This window comes from Cotesia typhae, unplaced genomic scaffold (assembly GCF_013202065.1).
Source record: "Cotesia typhae breed Kobodo isofemale line unplaced genomic scaffold, CoteBio_Ctyphae contig_5, whole genome shotgun sequence".
Lineage (NCBI taxonomy): Eukaryota > Metazoa > Arthropoda > Insecta > Hymenoptera > Braconidae > Cotesia > Cotesia typhae.
In genome coordinates this window covers 5750562-5768608 of record NW_027423757.1, presented here as the reverse complement: position 1 = coordinate 5768608, position 18047 = coordinate 5750562, and the positions used below count along the sequence as shown (strand labels likewise).

Sequence of the window (18047 nt, the reverse complement as noted above, 5' to 3'; positions counted from 1 at the left end):
AAATTATATTCCAAATAATATTACTATATACTACTATTAATAACTAATAATTAATGCAAATTAAAATAGACAGCATAATAAATTTAAGAAATTAATAGTTCGATAAAACATTAAAAAAATAATTAGGAAAGGTAATAAAGTAGTACATTTATCGATCAATCGATAATGTTCTACTAAATAATCAAAACAGTCAATTTAATTTTTTTTTTTTTTTGCATTATTTTTTTTTTCACATGACCGCTCCTTGGCTCACGTTAGCCTCCACGCCGCCACATATGTCCAATTTTATTAATTGGTATCGAATAAGTATATTAGAAGATAATAATAGCAATAAATTGTAATAAGGATTTACCATCTTATCACCTAACATGACAAGTAATATATTGGATTTTCTGGGTGTCAATGAATATAAGGTAGTAATGTAATTAATTGTGGTGTCTAGAAACAACACGCTTACGCCAGTTTCATCAACTACTACTACTAGTATTTTTTTTTTCATTTTTCTTATTTTTTAGTTTTTTTGTTTTTTTCTTTTTTGTTATGTTAATTTTTATTATTAATTATCATTAATAGTAATAATTCATTCCAAGTATCTTGCGTCTTCATGATGGTTTGTTTTCAAATTTTTTCGCAGTATTGAGAATAAAAGAAGCCGCGTAACGAGAATTAAGGTCTCAGCTACAGCAATTAATGAGTCCATTTGTTCCATCCCTATAAAATAAAATAAAATTACATTATAATTATTGTCAATAAATATTTATATTAAGATAAGTTTGGAAACATAAAAAATAAAATAAATATTTTACCGGGTGATGTTTATCTGGGACCGTCGGATCGGGCATTCCCCATGCTGGTGCATCCAATTTAGTTGAATCATTTGGAGGTGGTATTTCTGATAAAACCGGCGCGTTTCCATACTGCCCTGGGAATAGTAGTCCAGGTATCATAGATAATCCTGAAGCACTACCATTAGGATATGCTTGTGGATTTTCCATATGGCCCTAAAATCAAATAAAAAAATTTAACTTTAGTTTAACTCAATTAATTTTTTTTTTCATTTGTAACTGTAATTTAAAAAAAAAAAAAAAAAAATGTTTATATGTATTTACCGAAAATGGTGATTCAATAATCTGTTGAATATCCGGCTCCATATTGGAAACACGATTATAGGAAACATTTGTTCTGAACATTTGTTGTCTCTCCATTCCAGTTATATTCCAAGATCCGACAGATTTATCATTGATCATCCAATTAACAGGAGGCTCAGCATCGCCACCAGGTCCCATATTACAATTGTAATTTTTCCATGCTCTCTCAGTACCAATAGGCCTAGGTACTTTACGATCCTCTATTTTTAATTGATTCATCTCCTGTGTAACTTGACCCGGAGATGACGGTGACATTGTCGGTGAGCCGCCGTTTTCCAAGCCAGTTATCAAATCAATACCACCAACTTGAGTAGCACCAATGTTACCCAAGTGATTAGGAAAGCCCATTTGTGCCATCATTTGATCTTGGTGTGGTGGATAATTACTGTGTGGTGGATGATTAAATTGCCATCTTGCTTGTCCATTTGATGATATACCTGATGGATGAGCCGGTGGAGGTGGTTGTCCTCGTGAATTAGGTCCACCAGTCGGTGGCTGTTGCTGTTGCTGCTGCTGATATTTATTCAGAGGATAATTACCGAGCATTGCTAAATTAGTAGGTTGCATACCAGTCGGTGGTGCTGTTGGTACTTGCGCAAACATATTCGGATGAATACCCGTTGGTGGATTGAACATCGTCACCTGGGGTTTATTATTGAGATGCAATGAGCTTGAAAAATCAGGAGCACGTGGATTTAATCTTGACATACTAACAGTCGTGCTTACACTCGCTGACTGGCTTATAGACGGAGCAAAACTCTGCATGTGTGGATGAAACGGCATCATCGGATGACCGCCACTCGATTGCCCATCGTTTGGTACCATTTTTAATAAATTAGAATTAACATTAGCGTGGTCATATCCACTGCTGCTGTTTTTAAATAACCCATCAAGATTTTGCTGAGAGTTTGAAGCCATCATATGTTGTTGCTGTTGTGCTTGCATCTGTTGATGTTGTTGCTGCTGCGACTGCTGTGAAGTTTGTTGCTGTTGCGATTGAGGTTGTTGCTGCTGAGACGAATGAGACGACTGCTGTTGTTGTGGCTGTTGCTGCTGTGATTGTTGCATCTCTCGCTGAGATTGTTGATGCTGCTGCTGGTGATTAACATTCATATTCCGTGAGGCAAGATCACTGGCGTATACAGCTCTATTGAATTGATTCATTCCAGCACTCTGTAATTCCATACTCTGCTGTTGATTCATTACTGGCCGTGCAACTGCTAAACTCGATGATTTATTCGGCAACTGATGCTCATTCAAATAATTATTTATTGACACTTGATATTGCTGTTGTTGTTGCTGTAAGCTATTATGAATACCAGACGGCGAGACGCCCGATACACTGCCTATTACGGAATTTCCTGACGATAAAACACTACTATTATTTGTTTTACTAGAAACTGGTGAACACATTGCTGTACCTCTGTAGCCAGGTGCCTTAGAAGCATCCACTTGAGGTGGTGAACTGTCAATAAATTTGCCAGGAGAATTGTCAAATTTATTGGAAGCGTTGGTAGATCCACCACCACCAGCAACTGTTGCGAAGTTCATACCCTTTTGAGATTCGTTTTCACGACTTCCCCATACTGATTGTTGAGCAACCTTTGAAAAACTATCATTAAACAGCGAGTATTCAAGTGGTGTATTCGTTTGCTGTTGAGCTTGATGTGGTCCAGATTGTTCCATAATTCCTGACATAACTGGAGTCGTACTGCGCATTGATTGTGATGATTGCTGTTGTTGATGTGATAGATGAGCTTGTTGCTGCTGCTGTGCATGTTGTTGTTGTTCGGTCTGTTGTTGTTGCCGGAGTTGTTGCTGTAATTGTTGTTGTTGCTGCTGCTGTTGGGCATGTTGTTGTTCTGTCTGTTGTTGTTGCCGAAGTTGTTGCTGCTGATGCCGCAGTTGTTGCTGCTGCTGTTGCTGTTGTTGTTGTTGCTGCTGCTGTTGTTGCTGCTGCTGCTGCTGTTGTTGTTGTTGTTGTTGTTGTTGTTGCTGTTGTAATTGTTGAGATTGCTGTTGTTGAAAACTATTTGATTGAGTAACAACTGGTGGCGATGGTGTCACACGCATAGAAGTAACAGCAGTAGATGAGGCAATATTTTCCGAGCCGTTCGAAACAACAGCAGAAGTTATAGTAGACGACTGATTGGTTATAGAACCAGATGATGAATAAGTTTTACTATTATAGTGTCCTGATGCATTTGGAGCAGATAAAGACGGCAGTGTTCGGCAGTGCTTGGGCGATGTGCTCGTCATGGTTTGATGGGGTAAAGTAAGCGGTGTCAATGATGTTGATGACATAACGTTATTTATTACTGAACTTGATTGAGACATTGATGACGGTATAGAGGATTTTTGTTTATTACTATTGCTACCACTGTTGTTATTGTTACTGTTATTAATCTGATTTGTATGATTTAACTGTACAGTCGTGGTAGTTGTATGAGTCGAGGCAGTGATATCAGATAATTTTGCAGCAAATGTCTGTGGTGCAGTTGTTGTTATAAGTTTAGTAGCCCTTCCCGAGGTCATAATAGCACTAGTATAGGACATTGTTGTTCTGGTATTAGATGACGATGATACCTGTCCTCCAGACGCTGCGACAGCTGCTGCTGCTGCGGCAGCATGCGCTCGTTTTTCAGCTGCGGCCACCAGTCGCGGTGCAGTTGCGCGTGATATAGGCGCTGAAAATGCACCGGCTAATTTAATAGAAGATGATGATCTGAGTGGCATTATTTGACCAACAGAAGATATTCCTGATGATGTATAACCGGATTTAGTTGCGTAACTAGTGGTCCCGGTCACAGAGGTTACTGGTTTATTTACCGGTCCCATCTTGGGTTTGGATGTCTATTAAAAAGAGAAAAAAAAAAAACACAAAAATAATGATTAAACAATATAATTAAATAGATTCTAAAAAATTAATATCAATGAAGGATAAACACTTACGGCACTCGTGGGTACCGTCGATTTATCCCAGGTTGAAGAAGTTATCACGGTGAGTTTGTTCTTTGGCAACATCTGAAGGATATCTACGTCAGGATCTTTTATAAGAGCAGCTATCAAAGTATGAGCTTGTTTAGTAGCCTCAGTTGGACCTCTGTTAAAAATAACAAAAATAAAAAAAATTTTTTAATAATTCACGAAACCAACAATTAATAGTTTATTATTTTAAATATTGACGGAATAAATAAACAACTTACTTTATCGTAATAATACGTTCGCCTTGACATTTGCTCTGCTTTTCAACCTCGATGTGAGCACCAGTTGCAGCGCGAATAGCATTAATATTGCTACCACCTCGACCAATAACACGGCTAATAGCATTTGGTGGAACTGATATTTTTTTAGAACGACATGGAGAATTCATAAATCTACCGGAATCAGAGTCAGACTGTCCCTTACGAACAACTTCTTTCCAGCCTTCTTCACGTTTACCACCCTGTTTAGGGCTCGTCGAATTTATTGTTTTAACACTATTATTTATTCCATCATTATCATACTGATTACTATTACTGTTATTATTAGATTTTTTTCCTTTACCAGAAACATAATTTTCGTTACCGGTTGCTTCAAAGTCTTCACGTTCTGCGGGATGTCGAGAGGACTCAAATACAAGTCCTTTGAGTTTACGCTCGGAGGAATTAATACTACCACCACTAGAAGAGGAAGATGCAACTGGCTGTCGTGAATTACTAGACGAGGTAGTCATTGAACCTGACGTACCACCTCCGGTATTACTATTACTAGTTGAAGCGCGTTTATCAGGAGCACAAGAAGAATTAGAAATAGTTGTAGTTGAAGTTGAAGAACAACTTTGAAGTTTACTACTAGGTGCTACTATGGAGGATTGGGAGATATTTGATGATGATGAAGAAGAAGCAAAAACTGAAGATTGAGGGCGATGTGGAGAGGTGTCTTTATCATTACTATTATTTGAGTTGCTATTATTATTGTTAATATTATTATTTTTCTTCTTTTTCTTATCTTTCTTTCTCTCGCGTGCTTTAACATCATTACTGCTACAGCTTCCTTGGCTATTAGCATCTATACCACTGTCACCCTCTTCTTTATCTGGATCATCTGGGCTACGATTAACTGGTGACGGCGATGGAACATTGTCTAAACGTTCACAACTGTCGGCACCGCCCTCCTCATTGTCACTTTCGTCAGCTCTATCAGCATCCTCATCTTCGGATTTTTTCGACGCATCCTCTTTATCTTCATAAATTGTTTCATTCTTTTTATTTTCTTCATGAAGTTTTCGTTTTTCTTCTTTCTTTTCTAATTTTTTCTTTTTCTTACGTTCACGTCGACGAGCTGCAGCGGCACGCTTAGATTCTTCACGGGTTTTTTCCATATCCAATTCTTCCAATAGTATACTAGCATTTTTATTGGCTTTAGCGGCTTGTGTTTCTTTAGCAGCACGAATTACTTTAACACACTCTTGACACTTTTCTAATAATTCTTTGTCATTGACAGTACCAATATACCTTGTCATTTCTTGATCACTAGGAAACTGCGTAACATGACTAACCATCCATTTAACAACTTTAGTATGCCCTTTACGAAATGCTGCCATCAAACAAGACACTTTACGATTGTCTTGTGAATCAATATCAGCTCCAGCATTGTATAAAAGTTCAACAACATTAAGATGCCCACCATTAGCAGCAAGCCACAACGGACTATTACCTTTTTTATTTTTAACCTCAACTTGGGTACCACGTGATAATAATAATTCAACAAAACGGCAGTGACCTTTGTCTGCAGCAATAGTGAGGGCAGTGTCACGCGACGAAGGGACAGGAGTTGCATTAACATCAGCGCCTTTAGTTAATAAAACACGACCAACTTCAACGTAACCCCCACTAGCAGCTTCCATCAACGGTGTTAGTCCTGTTTTAGCGCGATGCTCAACATTTGCTTTACGATCAAGAAGCAAACTTACAACTTCATGTCTACCTTGGAAGCAAGCAAGAGTCAAAGCAGTATTACGATTTGTTTCAATCTGCGCGTTTATATCACTACCCATATCCAGTAGTAATTTAACCGCTTGAGTATGCCCGTTCATAGCAGCAAGCATCAGTGGAGAAATTCCAAGTTTTGAACCGGTACGTGAATTTATTTCAGCTCCATTCTGCAGTAAAAGTTTTATAATATTGACATAACCACCAGATGCAGCTAAACTAAGTGGCGTATAGTCAGATACATTGCGATGTTCTTTATTGGCGTTACGAGACAGTAATAATTCTACAACCTCGAATCTTCCACCACTGCAAGCAAGTGACAAAGGAGTATCCTTTGTTCGCTCAGACTGCGCTTCAATGTCTGCGTTGTGATGTAAAAGTATTTCAACAACTTTTTGGTGACCAGCAGTTGCTGCTAATATTAATGGAGTAAAGCCCTTTTTATCACGATGTTCGATATCGGCACCACGACTCAGTAGGAATTCAACGAGCTCTTCATGCCCACCAGCGCATGCAAGCGTTAATGCAGTATCATGATTGCTGTCCGTTTCTGAATCAACATCCATACAAGCAAATTGTTGGTTTTGATTAGCCGGTGAATAAGTAGCTGGAGCTGTATCTGCGGTGACCTGAGCACCGGCAGGTACTACGCTATTGCCTGTATAATTTCCTACTGCACTTATGGCAGGATCCAATTGATAATTTTGTTGAACTTGTTGTTGCTGTTGCTGTACTTGACCAGTCACTACCGGACCCACAATGGTTTGTTGTTGCGATAGCTGTTGCTGTTGCTGTTGAGGTTGTGGTTGTGGCAGTGGTTGCTGTTGTTGTTGTTGCTGTTGCTGTTGTTGTTGCAGTTGTTGTTGTTGTTGTTGTTGTTGTTGTTGTTGTTGTTGTTGTTGTTGTTGACATGGAGAAGGCTGCTGTGATAAAAGAGCATATCTAGCTTTTTTCTCTTTAGCACAGGCATTTGCGGTATATACTTGTTTTTTGTCAGATTCCGTAAGACTTGCCACGGCACTTGTTGCCAGTCCTTGAGTCTGCGTTGCTACTTGAACTTGATTACTGCTTACACTGCTACTACTGATGCTGCTACTTGAGCTACTGCTACTAGTACCAGCACTAACTTTACCTCCATTTTTTTCCTTGCTCCGTGCAGCTGCATTTAGATTCCAACCCAACACAAGATTATCTATAACTAAAATATTGTGATCGTTAAAATTGCATATTAAATTTCAATAAAGTTTGACTTAAAAATTTTTTTAATAAAATATTAATCATACTTGTTGGATCTATTCCAGGTTCTTCGTACGATGTTTCTGTGCCACGGATTTGAGCGGCAGCAGCCATACGTAAACCACGTTTGAAACCTTTTTTGTAAACATCATCTAATGTTTTTTCTCGATTTAATCTTTCGCTGGATCGTCTTCCGGAACCACTAGCATCCTGAAATTTATTATTTATACATCAATCATTTGTAATGGGTAAAAAATAAGTGGAAAAATTATTTTTTATTTCTTTTTTTATGAAATTAAATAATAAAAATTTTTATCTTATTGAATTAATATAAAAGTTACCTGCTCAACTTGACGTAATACCTGATGCTGCTCCATTGATACAAGGTCTTTTGAAAGCTGCTCTTGATCTTTGTCACATATACCAAATTTCTTTAGTTCTAATTCATCTTGATCGTCTGGACCAACTGTGAAAGTAAAGAGTTAAACAAAAATAGCAGATATTCCGTTAAAAAATAATTATAATAGGAATAAAAATAAATAAGTTATTATAATATTTAAGAGATAAAAATATCGCGATGATCTTACGAGCCATATAGTTACCGTTAGGCACATCGTCGAAGGTAATTGATTCTATTATTTCGGCAACTTCATCCATCGGTATCTGCATTCCATCATCCAATTTCAGGACAGTACTGTCCGCAGTTAGTGCTTTAGCTTTAGGAGCGGCAGCAAAGAATGGACAAGCTGTATCTCTGTGCAATCTTGCCAATTCCGAGTCCAGAGGCTCCGATATATTTTGCTGTGTTGTTTGCTACATTTAAAGTTAAATGCATATACATCAAGACATCGTTTTTATTTTTAATTATGAATATAATTTGTGGTTATTGTAATTTTTGTAAATCCAAATGATGCGGAAGCAGTTTTTATTGATTAAATGTAAATTTTAAAAAAATTCATTCATTCTCTGACGATTTAATAATGTTTTTTTTTTGTTAAATTTTCTATCTACTTGATTGTACCTGATCATGAAGATGCTCAACATGAGTCTGAGTGGGGTGAAGGTGAGCCAACAGTTGACTGGGCATTAGGATATCAGCACCGCTGTCACTTATAACACCAACTTGGGACTGATGTACGTCATGCTGATGCTGCTGCTGCTGTACCTGCATTCAGAGATTAGCAAAACGGTCACACAATATAATATCCAAAACAGATCATCTCATTAGCATAATCAGTCCATCAGCGATCCGAGTAGGTAACCAATTAATCATTGCTATCAATTGTTAATATTTTTTTATTTTTTTCTGTTAATCCAAATTCTTCTCATTACTTATTCATTTAATTATTATTTCATTTCAATTTCAATTCGAAATAATTTTGTAAATAAACAAAATGACGAAATTTCTAAATAAATTCACGATAAAAAAATACTGATGTTTTTTTATCTGATAGTGTACAAAAAAATTTGTAAATGGTAACCAACTCGAAGATTATTTCTGAGTTTAAATGTGCATGATGATAATCAATCGACGAACCTGTACTTGGTCTAACTGCATTTGAAGTTGTTGATTCAATTGCTGAAGCTGTTGAAGATCATGAACCTGTTGGAGTTGATAGACGTGCTGTCGTTGTTTCTCTTGATACTGCTGTTGAAGTCCGACCAATGTAACCTGTTGCTGCTGCTGTTGCTGCTGCTGCTGCTGCTGCTGCTGCTGCTGCTGTTGTTGTTGTTGTTGTTGTTGTTGTTGTTGTTGTTGTTGTTGTTGTTGTTGTTGTTGTTGTTGTTGTTGTTGTTGTTGTTGTTGTTGTTGTTGTTGTTGTTGTTGTTGTTGTTGTTGTTGTTGTTGTTGTTGTTGTTGTTGTTGTTGTTGTTGTTGCTGTTGCTGCTGGGTCTGTTGTAACTGAGAAATGGTAGCCTGTTGCTGTTGTTGCTGTTGTTGCTGCTGCTGCTGCTGCTGTTGTTGATGCTGTTGCTGTTGCTGTTGCTGTAGTTGCTGCTGTGTCTGCTGTTGAATGAACTTGCCAGCAGCAATATTGGGCTTGCGAAGATTTTTACCCTCTTTCTTGGAGACAGGTTTAGCCTTGGGTCGATCACTTATGGCAGTATTTTGACTGACATCACTGCTAGCCGTTATCGGGTGTGGAAGCGTCAACGTTCCCGTAATCTGCGGTGGCTGTACTCCAATTCCAGTTGACACTGCTGCTGTTGACAATGTCCCAGTGATCCCCGGTACACTGACAGCTGCCCTGGGCAATGACAGCGGTGGTGTTGTCGTGAAGTTGGCCATCGTCATCGTTGTAGGAAATGTTGCATCCCCTGCAGGAGGATCCAGAGGCATGGATTGGGCTTGTCTCAGACGTTCCTCCAACGACATGCGTTTGGCGAGATATAACCCTTGATAAAACGCAAGGGCCGTATTGGTTTCTTGAAAGGACAACAGGCTTCCCGATAAATCGGATGTCGTGCCACCGCAAACCAACCCTAACGAAAGACCAATACCATTCGAACGAGTGTGCCATTTTCGATCTTACGACGAAAGTTACTTTGATAATACTCACGCGACCAGCAACTTGTTTTTTCTTTTTTTTTTTTAATCATTTAATTAATTTCATTTAGTGTTTAGTAACCGAAGACAAGAAGTGAAGTGCAAAAGAAAAAAAAAATTCAACGCTGCATGTGTTTAATTAAAATGACAAAACCCGAATTAATCCGAACCGCTTCGTTAGTAATTTTAAAAATGTTTATCTATTAATTACACCGGCGTTAATTAATCGTAGGAGGAATTTTTAAAAGCTAAGATTCAATACTTTGAAACGCGAGTAAATAAAGTGAAAACTTGAAGTTTAAAAAAAAACTGTGTACTTACCATGAAGTGCAGTAGCTGATTGAGCTGGTAAATCAATATTTGATATTCCTGGCAGTAGTGAATCAGTTGAATCTGCACCATCACCGGGTTTCAGTTGTCTTTTTTGTTCATCTAAATTCGGAGTACCTAAAAACAAGTGGCCTGCACCTTTGATCTGAAGCTCACGTTCTACCCTCTAAAAAAATTTAAATTATATTATTTAGAGAGTTTTTTAATTGTAAAACATATGAATTTTTTTTTTTAATAATATCAAATTTTTATCAAAAACATACCTGTAATTCTTCAAGAATTTGTTGTTTATGAAGAATTTGCTCATGTCGTGCATTTTTACGACTTTCAGCAGATGTGGACGCGGCTACAGGTAATGGTGTAGAACTTAATGCAATATTAGGTTCTGACAAGCTGGTAAAAACACCACTTCCTTTATCCAATATATTTGTGTCATCCATAGATGTAGCAACAGCCTCACCTGCAGGCTGAGTTCTTACTTGCTGCGCTTCAGCAGAGGTTAAACTAGCATCAGGCATCACTGTGACCGAACGATTCTTTCGAAGCAACGATTTTTGGCTATTGTGCTTCGGTTGTAGATTTTGGTTTTGGTTTTGTTCAGCGCTCGGTTGCTGTTGCTGATGCTGGGGTTGTTGGATCGATGGCGGTTGTTGATGAGACATCGGTACTTGTTGATGACTAAGATTTAGTGGCTGTAACTGAGGGATTGCCGTTTGTTGCTGCAACTGTTGGGGTGGTGGTTGTTGCTGCTGCTGCTGTTGCTGTTGTTGTTGTTGCTGTTGTTGAGGCAACGGTTGAGGTTGGATTATTTGAGTTGGTTGTTGTTGCTGCTGTTGTTGCGGTTGCGGTTGTTGCTGCTGAAGGGGCTGCTGCTGCTGCTGCTGCTGTGTTTGTTGTTGCAGTATCGGAGCAGGAGTAGCAGCGTTATGCTGAGCATTCATCATAATGCTGTGAGGATAGTCAAGTAACAGCTGAACAACACTGGTGTGTCCGCCCTTGGCAGCCTCAATCAACATAGTTGAATTATCCTTGAGTTTATGGAATGGATCGGCAGACTGGGCAAGCAATAGCTCAACCACCGCAAGGTGTCCACCTGCACAAGCAAGTGACAGCGGCGTATGATCATTGTTGGTCGTGTGGCGATTAAGACTGGCCAATTTCGATATCAAAAACTGTACGGTACAAAGGTGTCCAGCTCGACAAGCTTTCATTAAAGGCGTTCGTCCTCCTTCAGATTCGTGTTCCAAATCAGCACCAAATTGAAGTAGAAGATCTGCAACATCCGTATGCCCATTCTCACAGGCGTAGGTAAGTGCTGTATCCCCTGTTTGAGTCTGAGCATGAACGTCTGCTCCAGACTCTAGAAGATAACGAACAAGATCTAAATGACCTTCCTGAGCAGCTTCCATGAGCGGTGTTGATGCTCCTAACTCGATGTCAGCTCCTGCTTTTATTAAAAAATCAGCAACTTCAAGGAAACCACCACAACATGCCAACGTGAGCGCAGTTTCCTGGGTCTCTTCCGTCTGGGCGTTTATATTAGCACCCTGACTTAGGAGTAATGCCACCATTTCTTCATGACCTTCTCGAGCAGCTTCCATTAATGGTGTATATCCCTCATCATTAACCTCTTCGATGTTGGCTCCACGTTCAATTAGAAGCATAGCTAAATCAACATGACCACCACACGCAGCCAGTGTCAATGGCGACTCGAAACTATCGGTCGGCATATTCACTTGGGCGCCTGAGTCTAACAACAGTCGTGCCACTTCTACGTGGCCGTCCATTGACGCCTCCATCAGTGCGGTGTGCATCTCATCGGTCTTATGCTCTTGATCAGCACCTGCTTCCAATAAAAACCTTACCATATCAAGATGACCCTTGTAACACGCTAGTGTTAACGCAGATTCTTTAAATTCATTCGAATGAGTATTAATGCCGGCACCGTGTTCTAGTAAGATCTTGGCTACTGGCACATGGCCAGCGCTTGCCGCTTCCATCAATGGTGTATGACCGTTTTCATTATGATCTTCAACGTTCGCGCCGGCTTGAAGTAATACCCTCACGACATCTTCATGGCCACCAGCGCATCCATACATCAATGGTGTATTACCTATTATTAATTTCAAAATAATTTATTATCATTTACTTTCATTATTTTTTTCTTGCTTTAATCCTTTGTTATTTATTGATGTTTGAGAACATAAATACTTATTAATCCAAACACATAAACAAAAGGGATAGAAGCCAGGTTATAAAGAAAATATTTTCTACTATTTTTGGCTTAATACATACCGGAAGTTGACTGTGCATTGACATCTGCCCCATGAGCAATGAGTAAACTAACAATGTCAACATGCCCAGCACTAGCAGCTTCCATCAACGGAGTGCAATCTCCTTTGATTCCTCTATCTTCAACGTTGGCGTTCATTGCTAATAATACCTGAAAATTACATAAAAAAAAAAAAAAAAAATGGATGTTTATAATAATAAATAATGCTATACAATGATTATGATAATAAAAATAACAACAACAATTGAAATGTATTTTCACAATAAATAATTATAACAAACCTGCGCTAGTTCATAATATCCAGCAGAACAAGCAAGAGAAAGCAGACTTTCGCCTTCTTCAGTAGTTTCGTGGACACTACGTCCTTCAGTTAACAATTTTCTAACAGTTCCTACGTCACCGTCAGTACAGGCTTCAACAAGGGAGCGTTTCTCGTTCTGTCCACGTGGATTGTCACTGCGCATCCTAGTCAATGCAGCAGCGGCTTCGTCTAGCGCACAAGAGACGCTAGACGTTAATCTCCTCAATACCTCGTGGTCAGCTAAATGCTTCCCATCACTTGATGACAATTTACCAATTCCTGCAGCTTCCAGTAACGCCTCTAATCTTGCTTGTGTCTCTGGATCAACCGAACGTTCTGGATCGTCGGGTGTTAATAAAAACTTTGATGATTCAAGGTGATGGTGATCTTCTTCCAATGTTGCTTGTTCGATCGCAGCACGAAATATATCCGGCTGAAAATTTTTAACGTAAGATTCGAATGACATTTTACAATAAACAATTTATTGGTTAACAACCAATGTAAAACAAAATTTTTTTTTAACACAACGTGCGATTTAACAAATCATTTACTCTTTTTGACTTTCTTTCTTTTAACCACAATTTCAATTAATTTTTACATTTTTTTTATATCTATATATTAATTATAAATTATAAATAATTGTTGAAACTATTATTAATGTAATTAATCTCAATGATTGAATTAAAATAGTGATTTTAGTGTGCCCGACATTTTCTTATGCGTATTAAAAAAAATAATGATGTCGATTTCCTCTGGTATGCAGAACGAGTTGAAATGAAAAATCGAGGTTATGCGCGTCTGAATACTCTTTTATATATACGTACATATGAACAAGAGCCGTAGACTGTGATGCAGGATAGAGGACATGAATTTTAGGTTAGTTTTCATGAAATAGTTATCACGAAAAATATTTATTATAAAAATCACACCTACTGAAAATTTTCCAACAAAAAAAAAATATTCTTAACTAAATGAATGAACGATCGACGAGACACGAGGTAAATTTTATTGCCGTGAGAATAGAATAGTCAAACGTTCGGTAACGTTATAATAAGCTACGATGTACGCTTACTCACTCGCTTACTCTACAAACCCATCGGTCGTACGAGAAGAAAAAATTAATATACACAAATATAAGTATATGAGTCTATACTTATGTGTATACCTATATGTAACGTACAAAAAATTAAACAAACTATACACTACTACTGTGTACTACTATTTTATTGGGAATACGCCGATGATAATGATGGTATGAAGAATGTTACTTTTCCACTCTAATGAAGAGCATATAATTAAAATAAAACGTCACGACATGATCAGTACCACCAGCAGTAACAGTAGCAACACAGTAAGGATTAATAACAACGGGGAATAGAGAGAAGACACTTTGGTGAAAGTATAATATAAGCTGATGCACGTCAGTAATAGGTATATATAGTTATGTATGTATATATTGAATCGTTTGAGAGCCTCTATCTCTACCTCACCTCGGCTGGGTGATTCGGTCTACTCACAGCAACTCTACACGAAACTACTCGTTCTCTGTTCTCTGCTGAAACCTTAGCTCAAGTCTAACCAACTATACTACCAAGACAAGTCCAGTACCACTGAGAAAATAAAAGACACTAAAGTTGACAATGCACGGCCATTCCAGCTCAAAGTTATTCCAGATAGCTGGGATAATTTTTTACTAAAATTACTCTGACACTTGAACGCTAATTTTTCGACTCACACACGTCATTTTCGTGTCAATCACACACACACACACACACACACACACACACACACACACACACACACACACACACACACGACATTTAAACTCACACACGACAGACAATCGACATCACATGCAGCCAAACACTCACTCAGTCACTCACCCACTTTACCATTTGCAAAACACTTACAAAATTCACAAGTAACTATTTATTGTTAAATATTATTTTATTTTTCAGCAGTTTTAAATTTTTCCCACAAGCGGTCTCAAGATTTTATTCACTCCCTTTAGCTACGGCCCTGCTGATTCACTCGCGAGTCGCGACACACTATCGAAATGTTTCACTCGGTGCTATCGAGGCGTAACAAAGGATCGACCAGGGGTGGAGAAGAGAAAGGGCACATACTATTCCTTCGACATCTGAATTTCTGTTTCAGAATTTTTTCCAATGTTCCAATATTTAACTGCACAAGATGGTCGGAAGAATAATATAGTACATATATATATATATATATATATATATGTGTGTGTGTGTGCGCGTGTGAGAATTTATTTTTAAATGAAATAATAAATCCTTCAAGGATTTAAAATCTGTAATATTGCCTGAAATTATTTAAAAAAATTTTATAAATATTTTACTTAAGAGTAATAATAATAAATTAAAAAATTAAAAAATTAAAAAACACTTTTTGTGAAATTTAAGATTATTTTTTTAATAATAAAATTAAAAAATTTTTAAAAATTAGTTATCTGATATTTTCACACTCATAACATGGTGGCGCTTTACATATATGCTGTATATTTATATTTTTTGTGAGCTGTGTGTAAGTATTTTTATTGTCAGGATGTGTGAGTGAGTATGATGCACGAGCAATTGTTAAGGAAAAGTAAGGAGGGGCAACACACTATTATATTATATATAACAAGAGAAGAGCATCTCGGAATCTTAAATTGGTGTAAATGACGTAGCCATAGATGATTTAAAGCACGATGCGTCAAGACTAATTAGTTGGGATGGGTTAGATTGCATTTAATAATAACAGTAATAAAAAAATGACAAGGGGAAAGAGAGAGGTAGAGATAAGAAGCGAGAAAAAATGGAACAGAATGGAATTTGTAAGAAAGAAAATAATAATTATGTAAATTACGTAAATTAAATGATTTGAGGACACACGGATCTCAGTTTATTGCGAATAAAAATGGCGGATAACTTATACAAGTATTATTATTATTGTTATTATTGTAGTTGTTGTTGTTTGTGGTAATAATAATAATAATAATAATAATAATAATAATAAAACTAGTAATAATAATAACAATAATGATAATAATAATAATATATATAATATTGAGTTTATTTAACTTGCGTTTTACAAATCCGCGCGCGTGTATTTGACTGACGTCTCACGATGCATACCTTAAAACGCATGTATATTTCCGGTTATGTAATCTACTTTGCGCACAAATTTTAGCCCCAATATTTGATTTTTATTTATTAAAATATATAATTTGAAAGTATTTTATTAAAACAAATCGCGGTTAAGAAAAGCTTTAAAGTTGGTTAGGTATTGAAGCTAACGTAAGAAGTGTTTAAGTTAAGAAAAAGAGAGACATTGTAGTTGTTCGCAGTCGCGTATAGTGGATCGTGGCGCAAGTAATGTAAGGCCTCGTGTATTATAGTGGGAGAGCTAGGTCGTAGGCCTCGGATCAAAGGCACCAGCAACCTGACGCGATTGCGGGATACGACCACCACGATCAACACCATTAAATACAATTATTATTATTATTATTATTATTATTAATGTTATCATTATTTATAACTACACATTAATATACAAATCTCATTGGCATGCCAAAGTTTTTTCGTCAATTTATTTACAAGTCAAGACACTGATTGGGATGATGATAAATAAAAATAAAACAAGAGAGAGAAAAAGTGCACACATGAAACGATCGGTCCCCATTGATATAAATTTTATTATCCGATCATGTCACAGTCACACAGAACAAACTTACATTGCAAATAAAGACAGGATTTATCTCCTTCTCACTCGACACAAGACCAACTACGGCCTCTCACTATCGCGCTGTCTTTATCCTTTGCCTGCAATTCTCTTACTTTTTATTATTATTATTAAAATTATTAATATTACTATTGTTATTATTAATATTACTGTTGTCGTTATAGTTATCGTTATAACTGCACATATACATTCGAATTTCCACACGTCATAACTGAGGTATTTAATAATGTAAACCACAGATTAAAAACGTAGTCGTGTTTAAAAGTACAATTTCACCAAGTCGATTAATTTTTTCACCGGTCGTTGACAACTAGTACCCACTTCCCCACGCTGGATTACAATTATTACTTATTATTATTATTTTTCTTAAAAACATTGTTTCCTAATAAAAGGAATAGAACGGTAGGATGACTTTTTGGATGATTCAGCGATTGCGTTGATTTGATAAAAAAAAATAGGGGAAAAACAATACGAGGAATTGTCGAATGGAAAATGAATAAATGATTAATTCATAAATATATATACATACGTATTAATAGTAATAGTAAATGTATAGTTATGAAGATGGATAAATAGATGTATGTATGTGGATGTACATGTATATTATATTTATATATATAGGCTGAATTAAAAGGATGGAATGAATAAGGGCCTGATGATGGCAGTGAGTTGAGGAAGGCATACTGCGATGCGGAGGAAAGGCCGCCCCTCGTGCGCAATGAAAATGGATGGAGGAAGAGAAGGAACGAACGAACGAACTAAAGAAAAAAAGAAAAAGAAAAAAAAAGTACAAAGTAGGATGTGTAAGTATGTATGAAAAGAAAATGGAGGATTGATGGTGGATAGTAAAGATGATGATAATGAGGATGATTTAAATAGTACTAGTTACCTCAGAAATACTGTCCTCTTCACTCTCGGATGAGTCTGTCATAAAGCGTGGTGGAGGTTCCGAAAAGGTCTCGGTCTCAGACTTTGTGGGGCTAGAGTTCGAGGACTGGGGAGTAGACGACGTAATGTCGTGTACAACACTCGTTCTATCGCTGTTCTGGCTATCCGAGGATGTTCCTTGTGCTACATTCTGCATTTTTACCTACTAAATTAATCATATGACACCAATATTATTGTTCTCGTGTTTAAATACACACATTGAACACTTTTATTATTTATATATATATATCGTTAATATCCAATTTAGACTTTTTTTTTTTATTATTATACTATTCACAATTGCCGTCATTCACGTAAGCTAACACCCGCCATGTCTACTATGGCCGACTATGGCCGACCAGAGCCAGTTCCTAGTCTTTTCCCCAACCCAACCAACCAACCTACCCGGATACCCTCCGCAGTTGCTGCTGCTATTCGAAGGATGCAAACGTTAGGGGCCGCTTACAGCCGTGCTCATGCTCGCGATACTTATTTGCTCACTCTAACTCTATTGCTCGCCCTTTTTCCGTCTCTCACTTACTAAACA

At 37.3% G+C, this 18047-nt stretch overlaps 1 protein-coding gene across 9 annotated transcripts; it reads right to left on the bottom strand.

Annotated features, from left to right (window-relative positions):
- Positions 1 to 194: 194 nt before the first annotated feature.
- Positions 195 to 17953, bottom strand: Mask (multiple ankyrin repeats single KH domain). 9 transcript variants are annotated; one of them, XM_074248012.1, is made up of 15 exons: positions 17463 to 17953; positions 12810 to 13262; positions 12531 to 12678; positions 10499 to 12348; positions 10227 to 10401; positions 8895 to 9841; positions 8379 to 8522; positions 7945 to 8170; positions 7699 to 7823; positions 7405 to 7567; positions 4355 to 7319; positions 4101 to 4251; positions 1110 to 4001; positions 807 to 1001; positions 195 to 711 (listed from the first exon to the last, which is right to left on the bottom strand). In XM_074248012.1, the coding sequence occupies exons 1-15, from the start codon at positions 17655 to 17657 to the stop codon at positions 688 to 690; spliced, it is 10653 nt and encodes a 3550-aa protein (XP_074104113.1). In that variant the 5' UTR covers positions 17658 to 17953; the 3' UTR covers positions 195 to 687. The 9 variants fall into 9 exon arrangements, with proteins under 9 accessions (XP_074104113.1, XP_074104114.1, XP_074104115.1 ...); XM_074248013.1 differs by having other exon boundaries at positions 7960 to 8170; XM_074248014.1 differs by having other exon boundaries at positions 8895 to 9784.
- Between the last annotated feature and the right edge of the window lie 94 nt (positions 17954 to 18047).